Below are 27,696 nucleotides of genomic sequence, written 5' to 3'. Positions count from 1 at the left end.
CTTTCTTATGATGGAGGAAGCCCTGCATGCTCTGCTCCTCATATACTATTAAAAGATGGTGACGAGTGAAGTTTCTCTGAATTAGCAGCAGGAAGTCCTGTCTTTCTACTTCTGTCAGGGAGAAACTGGGTAGATGAAATTAAAGACAAATGTTTTAACAAAAGAAAAACCTAATTTTAGAAAGCTAAAAAAATAATCTTTGCTCTCTCCAACTATTTTGCAGCGCTGTAAGGCTATCAAGTTCACTGGTTCTTCAGTCACTCAGCATCTGAAGATAACGGTTCCAGGAAAGAAGAAATTACCACCTTCCTGCTCACCGCAACCCACCTCCTCACAGTACACAAGAGATGAACTGCCTTTGTGCTTTTTTACTCGGGTGCTGCTCCAGTGATATTCCCGACAGATCTTCAAATATACAAAGTGCATTGTGCTCCGAATTCCATCCCAACTATAATGTAGACCCATGCTCTGCACATTTAACCACCCATCTGCACCTACATGCACATAGCAATGCAGAGAAACACACTTTCAAACCTCTCAGCTGGCAGAAGGGAATTTCCTTTTCTACAAATTTCTATTGCATGTCCTTGTGGAGTAGGTAAACCAAAAGCTTTAATATCTTTATGGCAAAAACAGTACATAATGATCAGAAAACTGATCGTTCTGCACGGTTGATGCCCTCAATATTTTGCATGAGTATAAAAGGTTGCTGCAACACAAGCTGTGAGGAAGCAGCATTGCTCAGCTGAATCTTGAAGGGACAAAAATGCACATATAAAAGATCTAAGCACTTATCCTTCCAGATGTTTTGTTTTTTACTGGCTTGAAGGACACTTAATGGCCAAACTCAGATGAGACTGCCTCTCACCGGGCTTACTAAAAGCAAACCTTTATCCCTGAGAAAAAGCCCAGGAAAACCTGGAGGAAAGTGGAAGTTCAAAAACCTGTAGTTCACACACATTGACCAAATCCAGTCAAAGCAGCGCAGAACAGTGCTATGTATTAACGTCAGTTTAGAAAGATGGCACTAAAGCCATGATCATTGCTTCTTCCTTCACACAGAAACAGAGGATTGAACTACTTACTACAGAGGTGGATGGGGGCATAAGGAATTACTTTCTTCATGGAACGACCATGACGAACACCACCAAAAGCACACTGAGCTGCCTCCTTTGTTAATCTACAGCACATGTACCCAGTAAAATTGCTCTCACTTGGCAATGCTGCACTCATCCAAATGCTGCAGTTGGAAACAGAGGTCAAGGTGTGCTGTTCTCACACACAATTACGATGGTATGCCATAAAGTAAAAGGAGGAACAGGCTGCAAGTCTGTACCTCTCCAATGATACTACTGAAGGTGAAGAGCTAACAAACTTTTTCTCATAAACACAACAAAAAACTCAGTTCACATGGGTGCAGTGAGGGGCAAACTGAACTAAAATTTAAGCTCCCATCCAATATTATGCTAGAATCATTAACAGCCAAGATACCACCTATTAAATGCGTAACAAAACTACATTTGTTACTACTGGATTTACACACAAGGTAAGATTCCTTTTAGTGCTGCTACACTATGTGATAGAAGGTATTTTAACTTTTTCTTGCTATTGAAAAGATTTTAAATAGTGCTGTTCAGTTTTCAATTTATTTAGTTGTCTACCGATGCTTTTTGAACAGCAATGTCCTGAACACAGCAGTTTTGAGACATGGTCCTGAATTGAGTTGTGTGATCCCTCTGTATAATGTCACCCTGTGCTATCTGGATACATGCTCAGCAACATGGGTGCACTTCTGCGACTTCAAGTTGGGAGACTTAGTTTTTTAAGGCAAACTCATTTAAAAGAAAAAAAAGAAGGATACGCAGTTCCTCTGACGCGCTTGATTTTGCCAGGGTCTGTGAACTGAATAGGCTGCAAGACCTTTCTCACTGGGCAAGCAAACAGTATCTCTCCACCCCCTTTGGGAGGCATTCCTCTCCGGTTGATCTAGAAACAATAATGGAGGAAAAAAACAGGCTAGTAAAGAGTACAAAGAATGTACTTACACACTCAAAAATTATAGCTTTTATTTCACATATAATAAAATGTTATCAGTAGGGGTATTATGTGAACACAGGCAAGAAGACATCCTAAAGGCAGAAATGGATTTTGCACCAAACCTGTAAGCAAAAATTGATTTATTTTTCCCTCTTGTCTCTCAAGTACAGTAGGGTGTGGCTTCTCAATGGAAAACAAAACAAAACCAACCAAACACAAACCCAACACCTTCAATGGGAAGGCAACCTTAACTTAAGACTAGTCTCCAATACGAAATCTGTACCTCACTGCTGAATAAAGTCTAGAAGTGTTTGATGCTTAGTATGTATACAGGGAACCAGAATGAACTCATTCCCACAAACAGACCTGCCCAGCCTGAGCCTGTCCCACCACCCCAGCCAACATCCACAAGGATGGGGATGGGATATGGGCCCATCGGTGGGTCTGGCTCAGGGGCTCCATGGCCACGCAGGGCAGGGCTGTGAGGAGCTGGAGACGGGCTCCGCTGTGGGGTGACTGGAGCAGGGTCTGATGGTCCTAGGGGGATGCAATAGGGTCCTGGGCCATGGGCAGGATCAGGGGAGGCAGCTGGGGGGGCACTCGGCAGAGCAAGCAAAGACGAGTAATGCAGCTAGGGCCTTCACATATTTTAAATTAGTGTTCTTAACTTTAAAAGGCTATAGTTTCTTTCTCCAACCTAAAATACCTGTTCTACATCCAGATTTACTGGTCATGTGAGAAGTGTAGTCTTTAAAGAAACTTTCTTTACTTTATGTTCCAAACTGGAAGCAAACCTCAATCACCCAAACACAGATCCAGCTCCTCCACCGGTGAAGGAGACAAAAGATTTTACTATTACTCCCTAGCCCTAAGCACAGGGCAGGAAGAGCAAGTGGAAGGAAAAAGAAATTAAATGAACCAAAGAGGAACAAGAAAGCAAAAAGGCTTCTTAGCTTGCAAAGATCTCCAAGACTAAGAAAAGCCACTACCTTCTCCTTACACTCTCTATCCACAGCCTTTGCATCTTTCTCCACATCTTCAATCACTGTGTGGCTGGTATGCCATTTAAAACATGCCAAGAACAAGAGGCAATTTTAAAAATGTGTGTGGCTACAACTAGGTATCTGCTAGAGAGAAATACCAGCAGCAAGTATATGGCCCTGTGAAGCAGTGCAAAGGTATCGTTTCAACATGAGCTAGAAAAGAAAGGAACAAATTGTCTCACCTTGATTTCCAGACTTTCACCATCAATTCCAAACCTTTTCAGTAGGGGTAAAGCTGTTGCCTTAAGGACATCAACCTATAGAACACAGAATTAAAAAAGCAGACTCTTTACAGGAAGTTACAAAAGTCAGTAATTTAAAAATCATTGCATTATGAGGTGCCTAACAAAGACAAGGCTTCTCCATACTAGGTATTCTATGGAAAGACATGGGAACGCATCATAGAGAGCTTTGGCTACTCTTACACTACCAACATTATCTCATTACTCAAAAAATTTGCTAGTATAAATCACTGGGAGATGGAATTTCCTATGCTGCATTTCTTCCTCAGCCTGATTTTTATTTCTGTTATGGTTCAGCTAAAACAGCTCACTTGTTTCTCTGAACACAGATATTGAAAAAATTATATTCTATTGTCATTGCTAAAAAATTCCTGCAGCTAAATAAACGATGATTGCAAGAATCTTTGCATTTTGGAGCCAGCCCTTGGTTTGGTAAGAACCACCTCATCCTTTTGTCAAGAACTTATTTTCTTCTGTTTCTGAGAAACAGAAGCTTCTATGTAACTTCTGTTGAAATACTTCGAAAAATTTGAAGTAGGTGACACATCATCCACGTACTCCCTTTGAGCTAGTTGCCTGCCAGATCCTGGTGTAAGCAGGATTCTCCTTACCATTGCTCCTCCTAATTGTTGACCAAAGACACCAGTGACTGTCATTTTCTTTCTTCTGCCAAAACTTCAGTGGCATTGCCAAAGGTGACAAAAATGATTTAGTGGTGCAACAGCACAGGGAGTTAGCCAAGACAAGCAGCTTGGGAGAGACAGCACTAGGACAACATGACCAAAGAGGAACTAAATTCAGGTGAAGGAAACAGGCATGCGATAGACAGCAGATGAGGAGTCAGAAAAAATCCACCCTCCTTCCCATGCCTTCAGCCAGAATCCACATTTCTTGAGTTTCATTCTCTCTTGCTTTGCAGAGTGCAAGCCACTGATGGAGTAGTAGCACATACCTCACCGACAAAGCTGGGAACAACCTGTTAGAGCTACCTGAGTAGCTACAAGTATATGCAGCGGTTCTCATTCTTCAAATCCTGGTGGCCAACATACCTCCTTTCTTACAGAATCATAGAATCGTTAAGGTTGGAAAAGACCCTTAAGATCATCAAGTCCAACCATTAATCTAACACTGCCAAGTCCACCACTAAACCAATGTCCCTAAGTACCACATCTACACCTCTTTTAAATACCTCCAGGGATGGTGACTCAACCACCTCCCTGGGCAGCCTGTTCCAATGCTTGACAGCCCTTTTGGTAAAGAAATTTTTCCCAATATCCAATCTAAACCTCCCCTGGTGCAACTTGAGGCCATTTCTTCTTGTCCTGTCACTTGGGAGAAGAGACCAACACCCACCTCGCTACAACCTCCTTTCAGGTAGTTGTAGAGAGCGATAAGGTCTCCTCTCCTCAGCCTTCTCTTCTCCAGACAGAACAACCCCAGCTCCCTCAGCCGCTCCTCATAAGACTTGTGCTCCAGACCCCTCACCAGCTTCGTCGCCCTTCTCTGGACACGCTCCAGCACCTCAATGTCCTTCTTGTAGTGAGGGGCCCAAAACTGAACACAGGATTCGAGGTGTGGCCTCACCAGTACCAAGTCCAGGGGCACAATCACTTCCCTGGTCCTGCTGGCCACACTGTTTCTGATGTAAAACAGGATGCCATTTGCCTTCTTGGCCACCTGGGCACACTGCTGGCTCATATTCAGCCGGCTGTCAACCAACACCCCCAGGTCCTTTTCTGTAGGGCATCTCTCCAGCCACTCATCCCCAAACCTGCAGCATTGCATGGGGTTGTTGTGACCAAAGTGCAGAACCCGGCACTTGGCCTTGTTGAACCTCAGCCCATCGATCCAGCCTGTCCAGATCCCTCTGAGGAGCCTTCTTACCCTCAAGCAGATCAACACTCCTGCCCAACTTGATGTTTTCTGCAAACTTACTGAGGGTGCACTTGATCCCCTCATCCAGATCATTGGTAAAGATATTAAACAAGACCGGCCCCAAAACTGAGCCCTGGGGAACACCGCTTGTGACAGTGCCAACTGGATTTAACTCCATTCACCACAACCCTTTGGGCCCAGCCATCCAGCCAGTTTTTTACCCAGCAAAGAGTATACCCATCAAAGCCATGAGCAGCCAGTTTTTCCAGGAGAATGCTACGGGAAACAGTGTCAAAGGCTTTACTGAAGTCCAGGTAGGCAATATCCACAGCCTTTCCCTCATCCACTAAGCGGGTCACCTTGTCATAGAAGGAGATCAGGTTAGTCAGGCAGGATCTGCCTTTCATAAACCCATGCTGACTGGGCCTTATCACCTGGTCGTCCTGTATGTGCCATGTGATGGCACTCAAAACGATCTGCTCCATAATCTTGCCCAGCACTGAGGTCAGACTGACAGGCCTGTATTCCCCAGATCGTCCTTCTGGCCTTTCTTGTAGATGGGTGTCACATTTGCTAACCTCCAGTCCACTGGGACCTCCCCAGTTAGCCAGGACTGCTCATAAATGATGGAAAGTGGCTTGGTGAGCACTTCTGCCAGCTCCCTTGGTACCCTTGAGTGGATCTCATCCAGCTCTATAGACTTCTGTGTGTTCAATCGGTGTAGCACGTTGCTAACCATTTCCCCTTGGATTATGGGGGCTTCATTCTGCTCCTCATCTCTGCCTTCCAGCTCAGGGGGCTGGGTACCCAGAGAACAACTGGTTTTACTATTAAAGACTGAGGCAAAGAAGGCATTAAGTACATCAGCCTTTTCCTTAGCCTTTGTCACTATCTTTCCTCCCGTGTCCAGAAAAGGAGGAAGATTGTCCTTAGCCCTCCTTTTGTTGCTAAATGTTTTTATAGAAACATTTTTTATCGTCTTCTACGGCTGTCGCCAGGTTAAGTTCTAGTTCAGCTTTGGCCCTTCTAATTTTCCCCCTATAAAACCTCACAACATCCTTGCAGTCCTCCTGAGTTGCCTGCCCCTTCTTCCAAAAGTCATAAACTTCTTCTTCCTGAGTTCCACCCAAAGCTCTCTCTTCAGCCAGGCCAGTCTTCTTCCCCGCTGGCTCATCTACTGGCACATGGGGACGGCCTGCTCCCGTGCCTTTAAGACTTCCTTCTTGAAGAGTGTCCAGTCAAGCCTTCCTGGACTCCTTTGCCCTTCAGGACTGCCTCCCAAGGGACTCTGTCCACCAGGCTCCTAAACAGGCCAAAGTCTGCCCTCCAGAAGTCCAAGGTAGCAGTTCTGCTGATGCCCCTCCTTACTTCTCTGACAATCAAAAACTATCATTTCATGATCACTGTGCCCAAGATGGCCTCCCACCATTGCATCCCCCACCAGTCTTCCTCTGTTCGCAAACAGCAGGTCCAGCGGGGCACCTTCCCTAGTTGGCTCACTCACCAGCTGTGTCAGGAAGTCATCTTCCACACACTCCAGGAACCTCCTAGGCTGTTTCCTCTCTGCTGTATTGTATTTCCAGCAGACATCTGGTAAGTTGAAGTCCCCCATGAGAACAAGGGCTAGCGATCACAAGATTTCTCCCAGCTGCTTACAGAATATTTCATCTGTCTCTTCATCCTGGTTGGGTGGTCTATAACAGACTCCCACCATGATATCTGCTTTGCTGGCCTTCCCCCTGATTCTTATCCATAAACACTCAACCCTGTCGTCACCATTGTTAACATCTAGACTCCTTGACATACAGGGCTACCTCACCGCCTCTCCTTCCTTGCCTGTCCCTTCTGAAGAGTTTGTAGCCATCCAGTGGAGCACTCCGGTTGTGCAACTCATCCCACCATGTTTCCATGATGGCCACTACATCATAGTTTTCCTGCTGGGCAATGGCTTCCAGCTCCTCCTGTTTGTTGCCCATGCTGCATGCGTTGGTATAGATGCACTTTAGTTGGGCTATTGATCCTGCCACGTTTTTGGGAGGAGAAGCCCCAATTACTATGCGACTGATCTCAGGCGCTTCCCTAGTTTCTAGCATGTCAACAACCCCTACGCCTTTGCTGCTGCGTGGGTCCCCATCCCCTACCTCTGCTGAGACAGCAATCCAAAGAGCCTTGCCAGCACACCTCCACTCAAACACTGGCTTGACAACTTGAGGCTTATCATCAGCGAGCCTGATTTTACCCCTTTCTCCCTTCAAATCTAGTTTAAAGCTCTTTCAATGAGCCCTGCTAACTCCTGTGCTAGGATCCCTCTCCCCTCCGAGACAGGCATTCCCCGCTTGTCGCCAGCAGGCCTGGTGCCATATAGAGCGACCCATGATCAAAGAACCCAAAATTCTGTCAGTGACACCAGTCTCGGAGCCAGGTATTGATCTGCTGGCTCTTCCTGTTTCTTCCCTCACTGTTCTCTGCCAATGGAAGGATGGAGGAGAACACTACTTGTGCCCCCGATCCCCTGATGAGTTGTCCCAAGGCCCTGAATTCTCTCTTGATGGCCCTCGGGCTTCTTGTTGCAACTTCATTGCTGCCTACCTGAAGAATCAAAAACAGGTAATAATCTGAGGGCTGTACCAGGGTAGGAAGTTTTCTTGTCACGTCTTTTAACATGGGCGCCAGGGAGGCAGCAGACTACCCTAAGTGGGTCCGGTCTGCATACTGGGCCTTCTGTTCCCCTCAGGAGAGTCCCCAATGACAATGACTCGTCTCTTTTTCTTTAGGGAAGCTGTTTTTATGCAGGGTGTAGGCTGGCTTAGCCTTGGTGACACTGCCAGACTAGGTGAACCTGGTCCTTGTCATTGTTTTGTTCCACTTGCAGAGCCTCATACCTATTATGCAAGAGGACCTGGGAAGGTGGGGTAGTAACAGAGGAGGCTTGCCTGCTGCACTGGGCAGGAACTTGTTGCCATTGCCCCCTATCCCTTGATTCACCTTGTTCCGCTGGGTGGACAGAGGAAAGGGAGTCTTCCATATCCCATGTCCTGCATTGTTTTTAATGGTAGTATCAATATTTTAGTGTCTTCATTAAAAAAACCTGTAAGTCAATGGCTAATTTTTTATATTTATATATTTTTTACGGCCAGGCTACCTTGATTTGGCCCCTCAGTAGTATTCATGAATCACGCAAATTTGACTTTTAGAGCAAAAACCTTTACTAACATGCATGTGTGCACACAGACAGACACACACGAATACCACTGGTAGAAGTTCCAACAAGCTGATCCAGTGCACATTAAAGTTACATATTCTTTCTCCCTCTTTCTTAGGAAACTTAATATGCCAGTAAAAAAAGAAAAGCTTCACTGTGTAGGTTAGGAACTCCCTTTCCCTCCTCCATTTCCACTTTTACAATTCTGGACTGAAGTCTGTATCTCTGGAGAAAGCATGTTAAGCCAGCATTAGGAAGCTGGATCAATTTTGGGTCTGGTTTGTCTGTTTCCAAAAATTTCAAGACTTGCCATAGTTTTTAGTCCTCAGACAAATTCCGGGCATGATACTTATCAGGTACTAGACAGACACAGAATAAGAGACTGTCTCGGTTCCAAATTTGCAGCCTAAATAGAGAAGGTCATCAGTTCTGCTTAGCAGATGAGTGGGAGTTCAGGCAGGAGAGGTTAAGTACTTTGCTGGAAATCACAAGATGGTAGCAGAACTGAGACGTAAAGCCATATTTCTAGTCTCTTGCCTATACTCAGCCATAAAACCATCCCTCAGCTCCCCTTGAAGAGCAGTTATACCATCTCCAGAGCACACAACACAACACTAAGTCGTACCAAAGCAAATGCATCATACAACCAAGGGCATACCTCACCACAAATGCCAACAACTTGCTAAGACCCACAGACATTGCTTGTTCACAAACTAGTGTAAATACAAACCTTTTTCCTTTGAAGAAATCTACAAAGATTTAAAAAAAAAACAAAACAAAACTAACTTTTAGTGGTTTGCAGAGTCCCTTAGCTAGTGCAAAGCTGCAAAAAAACAGACACAGCCCCTACAGCGCATGACTACTTAGCAAAGGGGCAAGCATTAGCTGGCCTGTGTAGTCATTAACACAGCACAGAAAAGCATTTATCCCTGCCACGCATACAGCATTACATTTTGGGGACAAGGACCTAAATTCAGGGCAGGTAGGGGAGGAAGAGTGAAACCAGAGCTCAGCAAGTTAAAAAAAAAAAAGACAGAAAAGTCAGTAGGAAAAACTTCTTGTTTTCCTGGGATTACAGACAACTGCTGAATTTTGATTAACATTGAAGATTATTGCTCCCAAGCCAAAACTTCATGTGCTAGTCTCATGCCAGTATGGAAGTCATTTCAGTTGAAAGTCCCACGGCATAGCTGTAAAAAAAACTTCTAACACTTGCAAACCCAAACATTAAGAATGATTATTCCAAAACCAGGTTACTGCAGCACTATGTATGTCAGAGTAACAACACATAGGGAAGGAAAGGCAAGTAAGAGCTATCATTTGTGTGCCACCTCCATTCCCTTCAAAAAGGCACTTTAGAAGGACACCCCGCGCACACATACTCTCTATACAGAGAAACTTGAAACTACCTCAACTCTATACGCCAGTCCTACATGGCTGGTCCCACAACCTATCCATGGTCAGGTCTCACCAGTGGTCACACAGAAAACATAACACATATGTAGGCTGCCAGTGAACGTTTCAGGCTGGTATTCCAAAGCCATGCCTCCTCCCGACAAGTGCGGGCAGAGTAGTATCCCTCTCACTCATTGAGGATTTATCACCCAGACACTATTATCACCACAGTCCAAACTGGAGCAAGTGCACACTACCCTGTATTTCAGTGGCCACACTGCTCTTTCAGAATGGCACCAGCTGTCAAACAGCTTTCCATTGGACCCCACTGGCGGGCTATTGATGTATATAAACAAATGCTAACATACACTATTTATACTCCAGGAACTCAACCTGACCTGTGCCTTGCTGAACGCAGATGAAATCTTTCATTCCACAAGCCATTCTTTAGAAATGCTCTTCCTCTTGCCTTGACCACTTCCATTCTCCCCACAGCAGGAGATCTGCCACGTTCCCTTTTGTCCTCCTGACAAGGAGGTCTCTGGCAAAGAGCAACCTCAAACCCACAATGCAGCAATCACACCCAACAGATATTTTTGAGGTTGTGTAAAAGCTGAGATCTCAGCACTGAGAGCGGATTTCAGAAAGCCCAGTGGGTCAGCCTACCTGCTCACTGCTACCGTGAGGGAAAGGTCCCACTTCTCTGGCTGCACGCACATTCCTGCTCCTTACCCAGTGGATGCCTCCATGAGAAAATGCAGGGATATAGCTCTCTGCCATTTTGCAGTTAGTTGAACTGGCTTAGGGAAGTCTCTGAAAAGTGTGCAGGGTATTGGAGTACGCAGGATTGTGTGGCTGAAAGCAGGAGATATGGTGGGAGGATGGGCAGGACTTCAAGCACAAAGGGGGTGCTATATGATCATGTGTGTATATATGTGTGTGTACGTACATATGTATTTTCACTCACACATGTGAATTTGTACATTTATCTGCAGGTGACAGATGTTGAACACACTCATGCAAGGATAGATCCCACAGAGTTAATCTAGATCCAAAATAAAGACACATGTTTACAATACATGATATTCCTTTTACAAATAAAAGCAATAAAAATTCTCTAAAGACAATGATTGTGTGCCTTGCCTATTGTACCTACTACACTGAGATCGGGAGGTTCTTACATGAAGAGCAGCAGGGAAAACTTCTTGCTGATTTTAAACTACCCGCAAGGTATTTACATCACTTTGCCTTTTCCCCTTCCCCTTGGAAAGCTCGGAAGTGTACAGACGGATAGACAAATTTAAGCATCCCTTTTTGGGCAAGCATAGGTTAGAAACTGGGTGAACATTTTATTAATACCTTCTGCCTACTGAAAAATAAAAGCCCAAATCAATTTAAAATCAAGTTTCCATTTACTTAAGCACATAAATCACTTAGGGTAGCACTTAAACTTGTGCTTTTAGTCTCAGCAACCTGCAGAGCCATGTGCTATATACAAAACATCTTGTAGAACTCCTTAAGGTAGTTTATTGGTGTGGATGAGGTTTAATGTTTACTCAGCAAGTTAAATGGACATAAGCCAGGTTTAACCCAGTTTTATGAATTGGTATTCAGTTACCACCACTTAAAAAGTTACTACACATGAGCTGAGTCACAGTTAACTACAGCTATACTTCAAGATATAAGTCCTTAGCATGCACACCTGCATTTTATTTACACTTAGTGTCAGGTACTGTGATTCAGCTGATGTATGCCAACACCCTTCTGTGTTTGAGCCTCAGCCAGTGCAAACCCTCTTCAAGCACAAACTAACTGGCTCAAATTCTCGCACCCATTTCAACTAAAATTGTTTAATCTTTGTTGGCCCATGTGACTGATACCTGAAAACGGATAATTTCCAGAATCAAGACTCAATTGCTTAGATGAGTGTCCAAACTTACTTGAAAGCAACTTTAGGACTGGAGTGCTTTTCACCTCCGAATTCTTCAAGAATTTCTCCATTTTGATTAAAAACATGCAGTCAACCAAAAGAGACTTCTTTGATTCTTTCTACTTACCATTTCTATTAAGTACTTTTAATCACGGTGACTGAAAGGTTAGCAAAACATGCTTCCCATTTTACTCTGCCCCCCCCCCCCCTTTTTTTTTGACAGTGCTGTGTATAACCTCCTTCAATCATCCTTTGACTCACATGGGTGTCTCACAGAGCCACAGGTGAGCAAAGATGTTTTTTCAATGACAACAGAAGCACAGCTGAAAAGCCATAAATACTAGCAGAACTCAGAGGTTTGTCTAATATCTGCAATTATACTTAATAATATTCATATTCATTTAAACTGGTTAAGTTTTCAGATGACAATGTTTCCTTAATCTACTCAGAGGAAAATAGGCAATCTCCAATCACCTTTCTAAAGGTAAACAGCAGTGCTGTTCTCCAAAAGCCATTATGTTTGGGTTTTTTGGGTTTGTGGGTTTTGGGGTGTGTTGTTGTGGGTTTTTGGGTTTTTTTTGTTTTTGTTTTTTTTTTTTTTTTTTTTTTTGGGAGGGGAGCATAACCACTAACCATTACTTCAGTGATTTAATCCCACGTTACCCAAAGCTCATTTTTGTAACAACGCTGTTAAAATCAGCAATAATAGAAATCAAGGCAAGCATTTCATAGTCGTTTGATCTACCATGCCTTCTAGTGTCTTTCTGAAGAATTAAGAGACTTATTACATATTTTTGCTACTGTAATTTCGTAATTGTCATGTGACTTCTGTTTCTAACAGAAACAAGGCTTCACAACAGCACTGGTATTACTATGTCCAGTACCTAACAGAAAAGAAAGATTCCTTTCTTGTCCCACTCAAATTTCAGAGACTATTTCCTCTTTTTACAGTAAATACATGTGTGGAGTGGGAGAAACAACGCATCTAATGTCTAGGAGAACAGGAGAAGCAAACCAGTGGCAGGGCCTCACATCGTATTTAAAGGGAATTTCCAGGGGAGAAGACAGAAGCAGTACAGAACTGAAAGTCAAAAGGCGGATTACAAACTGCAGTTTGGAGTGTGATGCAGAAAGGCAACAGTTTAGCAAACACGTGTTAGATTTGGAGATCTTGCTGGCAGATGCAGTAACACTGGATACTTCTGGATGTGAGGGATGATAAAGATGCAACACGTTTTAGATACTTCTTCCTAATACTTTTTTTTTTAAGGGTAAAAAAAAAAAATTCCTCCTCTGGTACTTAAATTTTACTACTTACCGAAGGATCTACTTGACCATTTGTTACACCCCTCAGGACAATCTTCAGCGGATGTTTCATGAAAGGTGCCAAGCAGAGCAGACTTTCCAAATAGTAGCCAATACTACGACTGGGGCTGCAGTCATGTTCCAACGAGCCTCCGTACAGAAGACCAGGCTGATAATACAAGGTAGTACCTGGGGAAGATGCCAGGGGAGCAAACCAAACCAGAGCGCTGTCAGGACACTGGCCATTACTACAGTATAAAGACACTTTGCAACTATGTATACAGGCAAAGTGGAGACAGAAGAGTTCATGAAAGACGGTAGCACTTCCAGCATGCTATTTCTACGTTTGCTGTTAACAAATGGGCCAATACACATGAGTGTCTGTCTGTCTTGCACATAATTTCTCCTCCTTTCCCCTCCTCTCCAAAAATCAAGGATCTCTTAGCAATCCCCTGATCAATTATTATCCTCCACAGCAGAAGAGGATAATAAAATTAAATCAAATTTTCACCAGACCATCAGGTCATCACTGTCTTGGCATTATCTGGTGGTAGTTCATCTGCTTTACTGACCAACCATAATCCTAAAAAAGAGGACAAGAACCAGATGACATTTTTATGTGGGCTGCTTCTCTCTCAAACCAACCCCTCTTCTGAGCATGACTAGGCAAGCAGTCTTGCTCGGAAGTCTGCCTTTGTAGAAGGCAAACCTTACCTTCTACAATAATCAGTTCTGGTTTAGAGGGACCCTCCCCCACTATGAAATCCTTCAGACCAAACAAAATACTAATTTTAATTCTTGAGCAATACAGTTTCATTAATTCTGCATCATGGTGGAGCGCTGATCTTCTTGAATGCGATCAATTACTACAAAACTTCTCAGCTTGCTTATTTCTGATCTTAGTCAATGCTATCTGAACACCTACCTCTGTCAAGCCAAAACTTTGATTTCACTGGAGCAGCTGATAGAGCCCGGAAGACCAGAACAGAGGAAGAAGAGAAAATAAATCTCACCTGTTTGGTTTATTTCAATCCGAGAGCCATTGGTCACTTTGTCGATCAGGCGAATAAAACTTGCTTCAAAATCTGAGGAGTAGAACAAAGACAGAATTTTGAAGTTCCTTAAATTTATTCCTGGAAAAAATAAGAAACTTCAACACCATACTTGCAGATTTTCTCTTTCCTACCTTTCACAACAGTAAGGCTACCCTCACTCTTCAACTTGTGGTCTAATTCTACCACACAAGAAAAGGCAATTCACTATAAAAACAGAGATGTTAATTTGAGTCTCCATGCTTATAGGCATCTCACATCAATTGAGATGCCCCCAAATGTGACTGCTGGACCAGCCACACTCCTCTCCCTAGCACCTGTATCCCCAGCGAGCGATAGAAGTTGACACTTCTGACCATAGTGGCCTGAGGGATCACTCAAGACCAGGATAAAACCTTTGGCAATTTACATTTTGCTCAGTACAAAGCAAAACATACAAATCCTAGAAAACAGGACCCCATATATTTAAGCACAACAAGCTACTAACAGCTTCCTGTTATCCTCTGTGGAAGTCTTAGTTTAAAAGAAGGGGACATTCAGATGTGAAGTGCTGCTGCTGCACAGTTGTTCCACATACACAATTATCTACCTGCAGATTTTCAAACCTTCCCATTTCGAAAACCGTCACTGACATAATAAAGACTAGAGAAACACAAGTCTCCCCATTGCCTCTTTTCTTGCTTCCTGTGTACACTATAGCAGTTCGTGTCGAACTAATTCCTCAGTTTCTCTTGTTTGTGTGGACTCTCGCTCAGAGACACAGGAAAGGACAAGCATATTTAACCAAAAAAAAAAAAAAGGGAAAAAAAAAAAGAGGAATGTGCTAGTATTCTAGTATTTAGGCATCCCAAGCTGGTAGATTCAACATCAAGGGATCTGCATGAGTTCAAAACCCAGGGAGTTTTAAGGACCAACAACACCTGCATAATGGTTGGTAAGTTGCAGAACTTCCTTAGCAATAACCCTGTGTTACTTCTTAAACAGTAATCACATTTTTCTTTCTATACAAGCTTCTAGGATGCAATAAGCATATAAACCAAAAAGCTACCTGCAGAAATTACAGATCATTAGTATTTGCATAAAAAGGTTGATGCCCCAGTCACACAATGATGGTTCTGCTCTCTGTTATGATAATTTCTAAACTTGCAAGTTTACATGGCAGCACTGGGACCTCCTCCAGTGCAAGAGCGCATCCTTGCAAATACATAGTTACCTCCTGGAGAACAAACCTGTAGAAGAGTTCTCATTGCAAATGTTCCAGTCGTGAAAAGCAGAGAGAACTACATGTTGAATCATAACACAAATCAGGGTTTGTTTTTATTATTTTTCCGTTACAGTCACAGTTCACATTTTAACCCATGCTTGAAAAAGGCAGTTCAAACACCTCGTACAAAGACATGGCAAAAACTACAAACTTCACCGGCACCAAACGTTCCATGGTAATAGTAAATACTTTGGGTCAGGGTAAATGTTAGGGCAAGCACACAAGAGTGTTTTGACAGTTTTGGAGGAGAATTTCTAGCTATAAACTGAAGCCCCTTCAGGAGGCAGAGTAGCATCTATGCTGATGCTACCCTGTTTTGAACTTCACACATTGCCCAAAAAATACCTGACCACCACAGTAATGTTTCTTCCTCAATCTCTATCCTGCTGTCTTCTCACTTCAGTTAAATGAGTAAGTTTACTTCGGCGTACCAAAGGTCCTGTACAGGAAGGAAGAGGGCACTCCCCTAAGCAAGGTTCCCCTCAAAGGAGTCTGCAGTATCGGAAGTTTTCAGAAATGAGAAGTAAATGGATTTCACGCCTTTCACCTTTACTACTACGTGAGCAAAACCCATATAAAAATCAAAGCACACAACACGACTCATTAAAAGTGTGGGAACTTGGGCTCCCACAGAGAGACAGAGAACAACGCTGGGCACGCAGCAGAAAGCGACAGCCAGAGAGCCAGCGACTTCTGCAACTTTTGACTGAAGAGCCCGCTTTTGCAGAGACACGAACCAGCTCCGGGGCCGTCGGAGCAGCTCGCTCCCAGCCCAGCGAGCGGGTCAGATCCACGCTTGGCATCTCCTGCCGCTGCCCCACGCCAGGAGCGGAGCGAGCCGCGCCGTCCTGCGGGGGCCGGGGCCGGGGCCGCCCCCCCGCCCCGGGGCGGCTCAGGCGGGGCAGCACAAGCCCCAGCCGCCCACTGCGCTCCGCTTCTGACCGACCCACCAGGGCCCCCCCGGAGGAAGAGCGCGGCCCCGTGGCACAGCACAGCTGTGGAGCCAGGGGGAAAGCCGCAGCGCCGCCGGCACAAGGTCTCCCCGCGGCACGTTGGCTTCCACCAAAACACGGCGGGCGGGTGACACCCTCCTCGCTTTGGCCTCTTTCACCGCCCCATGTCGCTCCCACGCCTCCCCCTCCCAAAACCCCGCCACACTTGTGGCGGCCCCGCCCGAGACGGCGCCGGCGACTCGCCGCCCGCACCGCGCCTGCGGGGCGCCCAGGGGAGAGCTCTCCGACGGGGAGACACCGGCACGCAGCCGGGACGCCCCGCACTCCCGCCGCCTTGGTGGGAGCCGCCGGGAAGGGGCCGGGGCTGCCCTAGCTCCCGGCGCGCGGCTGCCCCTGCCCGGCAGCAAGCCCCCGGCACAGCCGGCGCCGGGGCTCCGCCGCCCCGCTATCCCCCGACCTCCTCCCCCAGCGGCCGCCGGCGCCCCCGCTCACCGCGGAGGCCGGGGTCCTCCTCCTTGGCGCGGATCTTGCGGATTTTCAGCGGCCGCCCGCTGAGCGTGGACAGCACCAGCCGCTGCCGCAGGAAGTTGCACCCCGCGTAGCTGAGGCACTGCGCCTCGCCCGCCATGCCGCTGCCCCGCCGCGCCCACGTGGTTGGAAACAGGAAGCGGTGGGACGGCGGCGGGGTCAAAGGGCAAGGGGCGGGGCGGCGGGCGCCGTTGGCGGCAGGGCCGCTCCCGTCCCTGTGCTTCGCCTCCGCCGGGTCCGCGGAGCTGCTGTGAGCGTGGTGCGGCGGGCGGGTCCCTGCCAGTGCCAGCAGGCCGAATTTGTCGCGGCAGCAAGCGGGCAGCGGGCCGACAGCTGAGCGGTAGTCGTTGCCTCTGCCTTTTCTTGTGCTCTCCCTGCCTGCATGTTTTTCACTGAATTTTAAGAAGTTTAAAAGTACGGATACGTTTTTTTTTAACGGTGCCCGTCCGGCTGCTGCCTGGCTGCGCGTTCCGGCAGCGGCGCGGCGCTCCTGGGCAGCCCGGCTCCTCCGGCGGGCGCGAGTTCTCCCGTCGTTGCCGAGTGAGTAATTTCGTCCCAGAAGGAGAGGCGGTGCCTGCACCAGGGTCCTGTCCCCACACCGGAACGGGTTAGTTTCTGGGAGCAGGTTCCTGCAGACTCCTTTTCAGTAATTTATCCCTGGCTGTCTTGAGGAAAACGAAGCAGAGGAATGGCGGTGATTTCCAGTCTTCAGGCCAGGCTGTTTGCTTAATGATAGTGGCAGAGCCCAGCTGTCCTTAAAGGAGAGCCTGAGTGAAGCTTTCAGTCTGTATTTTAAGAGAAATGTGGATTACAGTAGAGGTGAGACAGTCTCAATTGCTAGGCTACATTTATGTGTACAGGGAAAGAAATTTCTTAGAATAGCATAGTTCCGGTTGGAAGGGACCTACCTTCCCCCTACCGGGGATCATCTGGCCCAACTGCCTGACCACTTCAGGGCTGACCAAAAGTTAAAGAATGTTGTTAAGGGCATTGTCCAAATGCCTCTTCAACACTGACAGGCTTGGAGCATCAACCACCTCTCTAGGAAGCCTGTTCCAGGGTTTGACTGCCCTCTTGGTGAAGAAATGCTTCCTAATGTCCAGTCTAAACCTCCCCTGATGCAGCTTTGAACCATTCCCACATGTTCTGTCACTGGATAGCAAGGAGAAGAGCTCAGCACCTCCCTCACCACTTCCCCTCCTCAGGAAGCTGTAGAGAGCAAGGAGGTCATCCCTCAGCCTCCTTTTCTCCAAACTAGACGAACCTGGAGTCCCTATTCACTCTTCATAGGACATTCCTTCCAGCCCTTTCACCAGCTTTGTTGCCCTCCTCTGGACGCATTCAAGGACCTTCCCATCCTTCTTAAATTGTGGGGCCCAGAACTGCACACAGTTCTCCAGGTGAGGCCGCACCAATGCTGAATACAGTGGGATAATGACCTCTGTTGACCAGCTGGTTATGCTGTGTTTGATGCACCCCAGGATGCAGTTTGCCCTCTTGGCTACCAGGGCGCACTGCTGACTCATATTGAAGCTGCTGTCAACCAGCACCCCCAGATCCCTTTCTGCAGGGTTGCTCTCCAGCCACTTCTCTCCCAATTTAGACTTCTGTGCAGCGTTACTCCATCCTAGGTGCAGAATCTGGCATTTGGACTTGTCAAATTTCATCCCGTTAATCATTGTCCAGTGCTCCAATCTATCTAGATCCCTCTGCAAGGCCTCTTGTCCCTCAAGACAGTCAACAGCACCTCCCAGTTTGGTGTCATCAGCCATGAACAGAAAAGGTCAGATAATTTTCCTTACAAATAATAATACTTTTTTTTTCTTAATAAATTGTTTTCCAGAGACTAGAACCCTTTTTTTTTTTTTAACCATGATAAGGATGCTTTACAGGAATTTTACAGGAATTATGCAGGAACTAGACCTCCTTTTGTTAGCTGCTTGCTGCCTCAGCTTTTCTGATCAGTGTGCATAAGCATTGTTTGTTGTTTTGATAAACCAATCTGCAAGCTGTGTTTCATAGAATAATAGAATGGTTTGGTTTGGAAGGGACCTTTAAAGATCATCTAGTCCAACTCCCCTGCCATGTGCAGGGACATCTTCCACTAGATCAGGTTGCTTAAGGCCACATCCAATCTGATTTTGAACGTTTCCAGGGATGGGGCATCCACAACTTCTCTGGGCAACCTGTTCCAGTGTCTCACCCACCCTCACTGAAAAAAAGTTGTTCCTTATATCCAATCTAAACTTACCTGCTTTCAGTTTAAAACTGTTGTCCCTCATCCTGTCGCTACAGCCCCTGGTAAGAAGTCTCCCTCCATCTTTCTTATAAGCCCCCTTTATATATAGAAAGGCCACAATAAGGTCTCCCCACAGCCTTCTCTTCTCCAGGCTAAACAACCCCAGCTCAGCCTTTCTTCACAGGAGAAGTGTTCCATCCCTCTGATCATTTTTGTGGCCCTCCTCTGGATTGGCTCTGTCGGGTCCTTGTCTTTCTTGAGCTGGAGACCCCTGAGCTGGATGCATTACTCCAGGTGGAGTCTCACAAGAGCAGAGGGGGACAATCACGTCCCTTGACCTGCTGGCCATGCTACTTTTTGTGTAGCCCAGGATACGGTAGGCTTTCTGAGCTGCAAGTACACACTGCTGGCTTATGTCCAGTTTTTCATCCACTAGTATCCTCAAGTCCTCCTCTTCAGGGCTGCACTCAATTCAGTCATCCCCCAGTCTGTACTGATACTGGGGATTTCACCGACTCAGGTGCAGGATCTTGCATTTGGCCTTGTTGAACTTCATGAGGTTCACATGGGCCCACTTCTCAAGGCTGTTAAGGTCCCTCTGAATGGCATTGTGGTGGTGCATTTCTTCTCCCCCCTTCCTGGGCTGTACTGAGATCTCAGGAATTCCAGCTAGGCCTTTGCCTTTGTGCAATGAGTTGGGCAGTTAAGCGTCCCTTGACCATACCAGGAACTCTTGCATGGCTAAGGTGGGGAACAGCACTGACCCTCCAACTCGAGGTGGGTAACAAGAGCGGGAATAATCAGTCATCCCCTGACAGCCTTGGAACATACCTTACCTGGACTGTAGCTTGAGTGGAATGGTACCAGTGTTACTGGAATTCCAGTAACTTTCCAGTAACTTGCTGATGACTAAAGCCAATCATCTTACGAACCTATAAACAGCGGTCCCAAGTGAAACCCTTTGAGCTGTTCTGCACCACAGCGGGCTGTGACCAGCATCTCCCTCTGAGTGGGACGCCTCTCAGAGTTTCACGAACTCTCCAGTTTGTGAAATTTGGAGGACGACCGCCAAAAGCTGGCGACGGGACCTGGGCTGAAACCCTCTCATCCTCAAGGCTCAACCCTGGCCCGCTGAGAAATGCTGAGGCATTTGAAGTGAGTATTTCCACGGAACTCGAGGGGAATTTTTAACAGGTACTTTTTATACATATATCTATATCTTTCTGTCTGTGTGCGTGCATGTCTGAATCAATTTGAATACTCAATAGCAAGTATAGTACTATCATTCCAAATCTGTAATTAAGTCACTGTTATGATTGTAGTAAATTCTATTAACTCACTTTGATGCATGCTGGGAGCACCACCATTGGCTCAAAGTGAGGGCAACATGTAGGCAGGACACAGTGGCCCAACAGCGTTAAAGGTCATTATGCAGCCACTATCACCTGCAACTTGCTGGCTCCTGCAGCCATAATCCTTTCGTATTGGTTGCCTGGCAGTTTCTTCAGGATCTGCTAACTCATGGAAATATTATAGATCAAAATTCTAAGCTGGAAGGTCTAATAAATATGTCATCTAACCCAAGAAGTTTTTTTTAAGTGGATCGAACAGCAGCTGGACTGCTGAGGTTCTCATGCTTCCTGTTTTGATACAGGGGATGCCTGCACCATGATGGAGTAGGAAGGATGAGCACTCTCACCATTGGCTAGGTAACTATTTTGCTCATAGGTGCATGAATTACAAGTTAAGAGTAGCGAGTTATGAATTACAGAATTTAGGAGTTAGTAATCTCATGATTCAAGTGATGAATTAGTGAATACACATGCTAGACTAGTCTGTGCCCCCATGCAGGGACCTTCCTGGTCCCCCGGGAGACTACAAAACACACAGCAAGCACCCTCCTTTCTCTAAACAGGCTGTGGTGGGTTCACCCCAGCACAGCGATGCCCAGCCAGTCCCCAAGCAACAGCCACTTTGGAAAGACCAAAGGCCAGGGCTTTATTGCGGAGCACGATGTTACATGGCATGGAAGAGCCCTGTGGTCAATTTGGGTCGGCTCTCCCTGCTGTGTCCCCTCCCAACCCCTTGCCCACCCGCACAGCCTACTCGCTCGGGGACACACAGAGAGAAACAGAGGAAGCCTCGGTGCTCTGCAAGCACTGTTCAGCGCCAGCTAAAACGCTGGTGTGTTTTCAACACTGTCTACTCACAAACGCAAAACACAGTGCCAAGTGTGCGGCGGCGTCTCTCCCCGCCCCCTGCCCCCCGGCAGCTCTGTCTGTGATGTCACAGCCATGACCTCACACCGTGCGGGGCCAGGCCTCTGTGAAGTCAAGACTGGCCGCCCCGCACCACGCCACTGTGGGCCACAACCTCCCGCCTGGAAGGAGCTTGCCTTGTCCTGGTGGCCGTGCGCCCGTGGCAGGCGTTCTCCTCCCAGCAATCGGTTTGGGGCTCTCGCCCGAGTGGCCTCCCCTGGGCAGGCGACACTCCAGCAGCGGAAGGAGGACACACAAGCTTGCAGGGAAGCTTCGTTTCTCCCCAGGATGAGGAGGAGAAAGGCTCCTGCAAGAGCACAGGGCGCCGCCCTGTCAAGAAGGAGAGCTGGCAGCAGCGGATGTGCAGCTGGGGCTACTCAGGTCATCGAGAACAGGTACAAGGGTTTGTTCCTCCTGGGGACATCAGCTGGCGGGTGGGACCCACAGAGCCTAAAGCGAGGCTGGGGGGACGCGATGGAGAAGCCGGCGAGCGCTGTGGGCAGTGCAACAGTCCCAGGGCTCGGGAAACCCGCCACGAGTGGCAGTCCTGATGGGTCTCTCCTGAGGGAGAGAAGCCTTGGGGGTGTTTCGGAGAGGGCTCTGGCCCTTGTGCTGCAGGGGCCCTGGGAAGAGGTGGGGGCTTTGGAGGAGGGCAGCTGCTCCCCACTCCCCAAAGAGCGCCAGGCCTCTGAGATGCCTGCCCAGAGGCAGGTTGGTGCTATGGGGGCCGGGGGGCAGTCGCGGTAAGGAGCATCTGCGCCACCCCGCTCTGCCGTGTCTTCTGCCCTGTCTCACCACGGCAGGGACGTCTCCTGGGAGGCTTCCCAAAACCTGTCTCCTGGCCAGGGCCTTGGCTCGCATGGCACGGAGATGGCGCAAAGCAGTGCTCCGTCTTTCTCCTCCCGTAGGTGCACCCTGTCTCAGGAGGACCAGGGCACGAGCTGGAAAGGGCCAGCACACTGCAGCTGTAGCACTGGAGAAAACGAGCGTAAGTTCAGCGCTGCCTTTCACGCCACGTTTGCACCAAGCCTGCCTGACTCAGCCGGGACCTACGGCCCTGCAGAACCAACGTCATCCTGCCCCAAGGGAGGCCTGGGGCCACCTCGCCAATATGACCATGACGGAGCGGGCTACCGTGTCTGTGTCTTTGTGGGACACTGTAGTAACCACGGGGTACCCCAGTACAATAGAGGCCAAGGGGCCAAAGCCTCGTACCACCCTGCCTCCCCAGGCACGCTGTCAGTGTCCTGCCTGCGAGGGGGTCCTGCCCGGCCCTCTGTCCCCCACTCCCAGGGGGTCTGCACCCACCTCCCCGCAGGCATCTGGCACACGCCCTGACGGGCATCCTCAGGAAGGCCCCTCAGGCTTTTCTCCGGTTTCTTTGCCCAGGCTTGGTCTTCAGCCCTGCTTACCGCCTGGCAATGGCCGTGCTCTCCCTCCAGAGAAGCCTCAGCACAGGCATCTCCACCCTGTGAGTACAACACATGTCCCGTGTGGCCATGGAGACGGGGGGGTGCCAGTGGGTCAGGGCGAGCAGGGGGAGGCTGGAGGTGCTCCCCACCAGGAGACCCCCTGGCTCCCCTATAAATTGCTGCTCCTCAATTGCAAGAGAAAATCCCCCTGTGCAGGGCTTTGTCCTTGGGCACTGCTAACACCAGGACTTACTCTTTTTCAGGAAAGACATCATCACCCTGAAAAAGGGGAGGCTCTTCACGATCCTCTTCTGGATGAGCCTAGCTGCTCTCGGTGAGTATTCGCCCGCTGTCAGTGGAGGCACAGAGGTGCGGGTGTGAGCTTCAGCGTGAGGGAGAGGTGCTGGAGTGCCCGTGGGGCCCTTCCAACCTCCCACCTTTGTGGGTCCGGGAGGTCACAAGATGCTCGCTGCATGCAGGGGAAATGGGGTGTAGCTGTGGGGTGAAAGCATGCCTGGGAACCAGGGCTGTGCAGAGCCCCAAGGAGCAAGGGAAGAGTCCCTGCTTGGAGCTGCAGCCTCTCTCTGCACCCCTTCCCCATGTCCACAGCCAACCTCTTGCCACCCTGGTGTGGGAGGAGACTGTGTGGCTACGGGGTCTGTTAGAAACCCTAGTCAAGTAACTCAGGCTTGGTGATGTGAATTACAGCTGGTGCCTACTGCGGGATCTCGCTGCTCATGTGGATGCTGCAGGCAAAGAATGTGCCACAGGTCAGTGGGACAGTAAAGTCCTGCAAAGGAGCACTGCTGGCGGTCAGTGGGTGGGTGGGTGAATCTCCCCGTCCTCCGGTTCCAGGCAGTGACCCACAGAAGTGGCAGCAGCTTCTGCCTTGCCTTCCTGGAGCCACCGGCTCCAGGGACTCAAACGGAGAGCCTTTCTCTTTCAGGTGCTGCTGGGGCAGCCTGCAGCCAACCTGAGGTCCCTGCGGTAAGAGCCCTCTCCTTTCTCTAGACCTGCAGCACGTTTGGTGGGGTAGCGGCAGGCGTGCCCATGCTATTTGCACTCACCTGCACAGCGCCCAGGGCTTGTGCCTTTCGCTCCTGCCTGGATCTTTTGCTAAACCTGGAGGGGGAGGGAAGCACTTGCAAACCAGGGAAAGAAAAGGGGGCTCGAGCACCTCTGTCTCTGCTCCTCCCGAGCTTGGAGGCTCCGGGAGGGGCTGGGCAGCTCTCTGACAAGATCTGCTTTCCCGGTGTCTGCAGGAACACGCTCGCTCTGTGGGGGGAACAATCGCAACAGATGCAACAGCTGAGGGATGAGGTGGCGCGCCTGGCTGCAGAGATCGGCACTATGAAGAAGGTGATCCTGCACTTTGGGAAAGGGGGCTGGGACGAGGAGGGCCCAGCACAAAGGGCTTCCTGGGCCAGTTGGTGGGCTTTTCCTGCTCAGCCCGCACACCCGTCCCTTGTCAGGGGCTGCTGGTTGAGCTTCTCTGCTGTAAAGCCCCTTCTCCTGGCCAGGTCTGATGTGGTCATTTCCGTTGTTCCTTTGTGCCTTTCCCAGGAAGTTCAGCAAATGAGAGAGGCAGTGTCTGCAACCACACAGATGTCTGACTGGGCTCTGAAAAGTGCAGGTATGGGCAGACCTCGGACCCAGGCAGTCAGCTCTTGTGCTGGGCTCGTGCTTGGCGTTCCCGAAAGCAGGCTGTGCTGCAGACTCTGCTCTCCGAGGCAGAGGCAGCTGGGACCAAATCACGGGGCCCAAGAGCATGACTCTGGCAGAGCAGCTCCCTTGGGCTCACGCCAGTCCTGCCTTCGGGATCCTGGCTGGTGCCCCTGGCATGCCCCTGGCAGCATTTTTGCCCTCTCCCACACCGTGGAGCTTTCCTGGGGAATGAAAGTGTATGGCTGGGTCATCCTCTGCTGTCCACGCAGTGGGGCCTTTCCTTGGGTCTGCTGCCCTTCCTGTGGGGCCTTGCTGTCTCCCAGTAGCCGCACACCTTCTCTTGGTGCGACTGGGAGAGAGACACTCTTACTGGGCACGGGATCCCCTCCTCTTCCTGGGGCACCTCTGAGCGTGCAGTGCAGTGTGCAGGGCTGGCAGGCAGCCTTACAAGTCACCTGCAGCCACAAGGTCCACTTAGACTGGGGCCTCTTGCAGTCAGCTGCTCTCTTCTCCCTGCAGGGGCTGCCATCGACCTGCACAGATCATCCAGCAGCTCTGCATGGCTCTGCAGGGTGTTTTGGTTCCTGTGTGCTCCACCCCATCTGGATACCTTTGTGCAGGTACAGCAGCAGAAGCCGTCAGTGCTGCTTCTCTTGCCTCTTACAAGGTTGGGGCAAGCCCTGGGGCTTCTCCCCTCAGGCCAGAGGTGTTGCTCAAGGCCATGGCACTGCTCACTGACACCTGAGGTCGCACACAGGGCTTGGCTCCCTAGAAAAGAGCAGTTGCCCTCAGAAGGGGGCTGAGCTGAGCTGAGCTTCTTGCCCACCATCCCCGGTCACTGCTGGGTGAAGGAGCTTCTCCTTGGCGACCCCATTTCCCTGCCACACCTCTGATTGTCCCTTTCCCCAGGGGGTGGTGGAGGGTGGGGGGAGGCTGCAGAGCTGCTGGCCAGAAACAGAGCTTTCTTGGAAGCCCTGACTCCGGTGCAGGGTATCAGATGTTTCCCACTGGCTGGCTGTTTCCCTCTTTTCCCATCTGGGAAGACGGCGGGGTACTTCTCTCTGCTTCCCAACACGCCGCTCATTTTGAGCACAAGCACAGCCCACAGGTGCAGTGCCGCCTGTACTTCTGCCTGCATGGGAGCACAGTGGGCCCCATCATGCCCTCACGTTCGTTGCTCTTGTCCTCTGCTTTCAGCCGGATGCTTCCCCGGGATATTGCTGGCCTTTCCAAGGGTCTCGGAGTGAGGTGCTAATCCGGTTGCCCGCACAAGTACGACCAACGGCCGTCACCGTACAGCACACCTCCAAGATAGCCTCTCCGCTGGGGACTGTCAGTAGCGCCCCCCGAGATTTCACGGTCTCAGTAAGTCTCTGCCGGGCACTGGGGGTTGGGACCTGGCCACGGGGAAAAGCTGTAACGGGGACTTGCTGCTCTCTGCGCATCTGCCAAGACTCCTGTGCTCCCAAGCACAGCCGTTCCCGGAGGGGACGTTTCAAGGGACATGCGGGGTGTTGTCAGCCCTCCTAAGACTTGCTCAGTGCATTTTGGCCCAGCACCTCCGGGCCCCTGAGCAACACACAAGGAAGAGACTCAGCCCAACCTCATCCTGGGCCAGACCATGTTGGAGCCGCAGGAGTGGGGTGCAGATCAGGGGCAGGATCTGGCATGGGCAATTCCTCGTGGTCGGGTTGAGCCTGACCTGCTTCCCTGTGCTTTATCTCCAAGGGACTGGATGAGGAAGGCGAGGATGAAACTCTGCTGGGGACATTCACCTACGCCGTGCACAAAGAGCCCACCCAGACCTTCCCTCTGCAGGTACAGAGAGTGCGTGCGGGCAAGAGGCCAGGGCAGAAACACCGCTTGGCCAGCAAGTCGCTTGCAGATGGAGCACGGATGTCCGCTGCTGGGGCAGGGGCCCAATCCTGGCTGAGAGAAACATTGTCGGGATCGGGAGGGAACAGTGGCATCTGGCAGGGTGGCAAAAGCAGAACAAAGGCTGCGTTGGCCCCACAGCCGACTGGGTCCCTGGAGCTGCCTGGCTGCACCCGCTGGGCAGGCGGTGGCAGGGAGGATGCCCAGCACCTTGCCCCAGCAGCAGGAATTTCCCCAGGGCCCCGCTTCCTCGGCACCAGCGAGCCTCAGGTTTCCACAGCTGCCCGCCACGCTCTCTAAGGCCAGGCGTTTTCTCTGCAGGGGCACAGGGGTCCATTGCTGCCTGGGTGGGAGAAGGGAAGGAGGGAGAAGCTGCCTCTATGGCCGGGGTGGGACCTGGTCCCGGAGCAGGGGCCGGGCTGGCAGAGGAAGACGCACGGAGCCTGCTCTCACTCTTTACACCCCAGCAGTGACGCTGCTTTTTGATGTGGTTTCTTTGCAGAATGGGAACCCCAGAGCCTTTCGATTTTTGAAACTTGGCATACAGAGCAACTGGGGAAAACCAGGATACACCTGCATTTATCGCGTGCAGGTGCATGGGAAGATGGTGGGAACGAGTGCCATCGGCCAGACATGTGTGGAGACCCTCCCTCAGTAAGAATTAAAGAGGAAAATGGAGAAACAGACCAGAGGGATGTGGCTGTTAGTCTGGTGCAGAGCAATGGTGTTTCAGAGGCCCTCTCAAAGCAGCCAACTTGTGCCTTTCGCAGGCTGAGGCCTTCCTCAGGCTTTCCGCTTTCTCTCCGCCAAGGGGATGCGTCCTAACGGAGCGAAAGGAGGCAACACTCCCGTAGCCTTTCCTTGCCTAAGGTCCTTGACGAAATCCTTTGGCACGAGGGCCGCCCCCCCATCTTGGCCCAGGAAGGAGTCATCGGAGCCTGGCAGCGTTTGGGGGTCCTGATCCCCAAAGCACGGGCCCATGCCATTCAGGGGGCACCTTGGCTCTGGGGACAGGGTCTAGTGGGGGCCCACATGGGGTGCAGCCATGTCGGGGACCCTTGAGGGCTGTCTGAGGTGGGTGAGGAGGCCTGAGCAGCCCGACCACCAGGGCGGCGGGAGATCCTGGCTCAGCTCCCCGTGCCCATGTGCGCCCCCAGGCACAACTCTCCGCTTCTGCCTTCTGCCTTCCGCTTCTCTTTAAGAGAGCCACCGTTCCCCCAGCCTGAAACGCAGAAAAACAGCCAGCTCCTGGCTGAATGCTGTACACACAAACATCTGCCTTTGTCCGGGGGGATTTACCCAGTTCAGCTCTACAACTTCAACAGCCGGTACGCAAGGGTGTGGACCTACACCCATTCCTCGCACACTGGTGTCAACTCTGAAGCCTCAAGCTGACGGCTCCACCGTCACCCCTGTTACTC

General features: G+C 49.7%; 2 protein-coding genes across 2 annotated transcripts in view; one reads left to right on the top strand and one right to left on the bottom strand.

Annotated features, from left to right (window-relative positions):
- The window catches only part of RCL1 (RNA terminal phosphate cyclase like 1), a 33,042-nt gene extending 16,116 nt beyond the window's left edge, over window positions 1-16,926 (bottom strand). Inside the window, exons 1-5 of the mRNA XM_059833731.1 lie at window positions 16,791-16,926; window positions 14,043-14,114; window positions 13,043-13,218; window positions 3,263-3,337; window positions 1,862-1,986 (exon numbers count right to left, since the gene is read on the bottom strand). Of these exons, the coding sequence (XP_059689714.1) occupies window positions 1,862-1,986; window positions 3,263-3,337; window positions 13,043-13,218; window positions 14,043-14,114; window positions 16,791-16,926 (584 nt within the window). The remainder of the gene's footprint in view (window positions 1-1,861; window positions 1,987-3,262; window positions 3,338-13,042; window positions 13,219-14,042; window positions 14,115-16,790) is intronic.
- Window positions 16,927-22,193: 5,267 nt separating this feature from the next.
- Window positions 22,194-26,946, top strand: LOC132320708 (sperm-associated antigen 4 protein-like). The gene is made up of 11 exons (XM_059833562.1): window positions 22,194-22,311; window positions 22,713-22,794; window positions 22,999-23,069; window positions 23,444-23,505; window positions 23,682-23,722; window positions 23,998-24,094; window positions 24,299-24,368; window positions 24,920-25,020; window positions 25,598-25,765; window positions 26,129-26,218; window positions 26,778-26,946. Exons 1-11 carry the CDS (start codon window positions 22,194-22,196, stop codon window positions 26,931-26,933), a joined length of 1,056 nt encoding a protein of 351 aa, XP_059689545.1. The 3' UTR covers window positions 26,934-26,946.
- Window positions 26,947-27,696: the final 750 nt, after the last annotated feature.

Source organism: Gavia stellata, chromosome Z (genome assembly GCF_030936135.1).
Source record: "Gavia stellata isolate bGavSte3 chromosome Z, bGavSte3.hap2, whole genome shotgun sequence".
Taxonomy (NCBI): Eukaryota; Metazoa; Chordata; class Aves; order Gaviiformes; family Gaviidae; genus Gavia; species Gavia stellata.
Note: the sequence above shows the minus strand (reverse complement) of the source record. Positions and strands in the feature narration are given on the sequence as shown.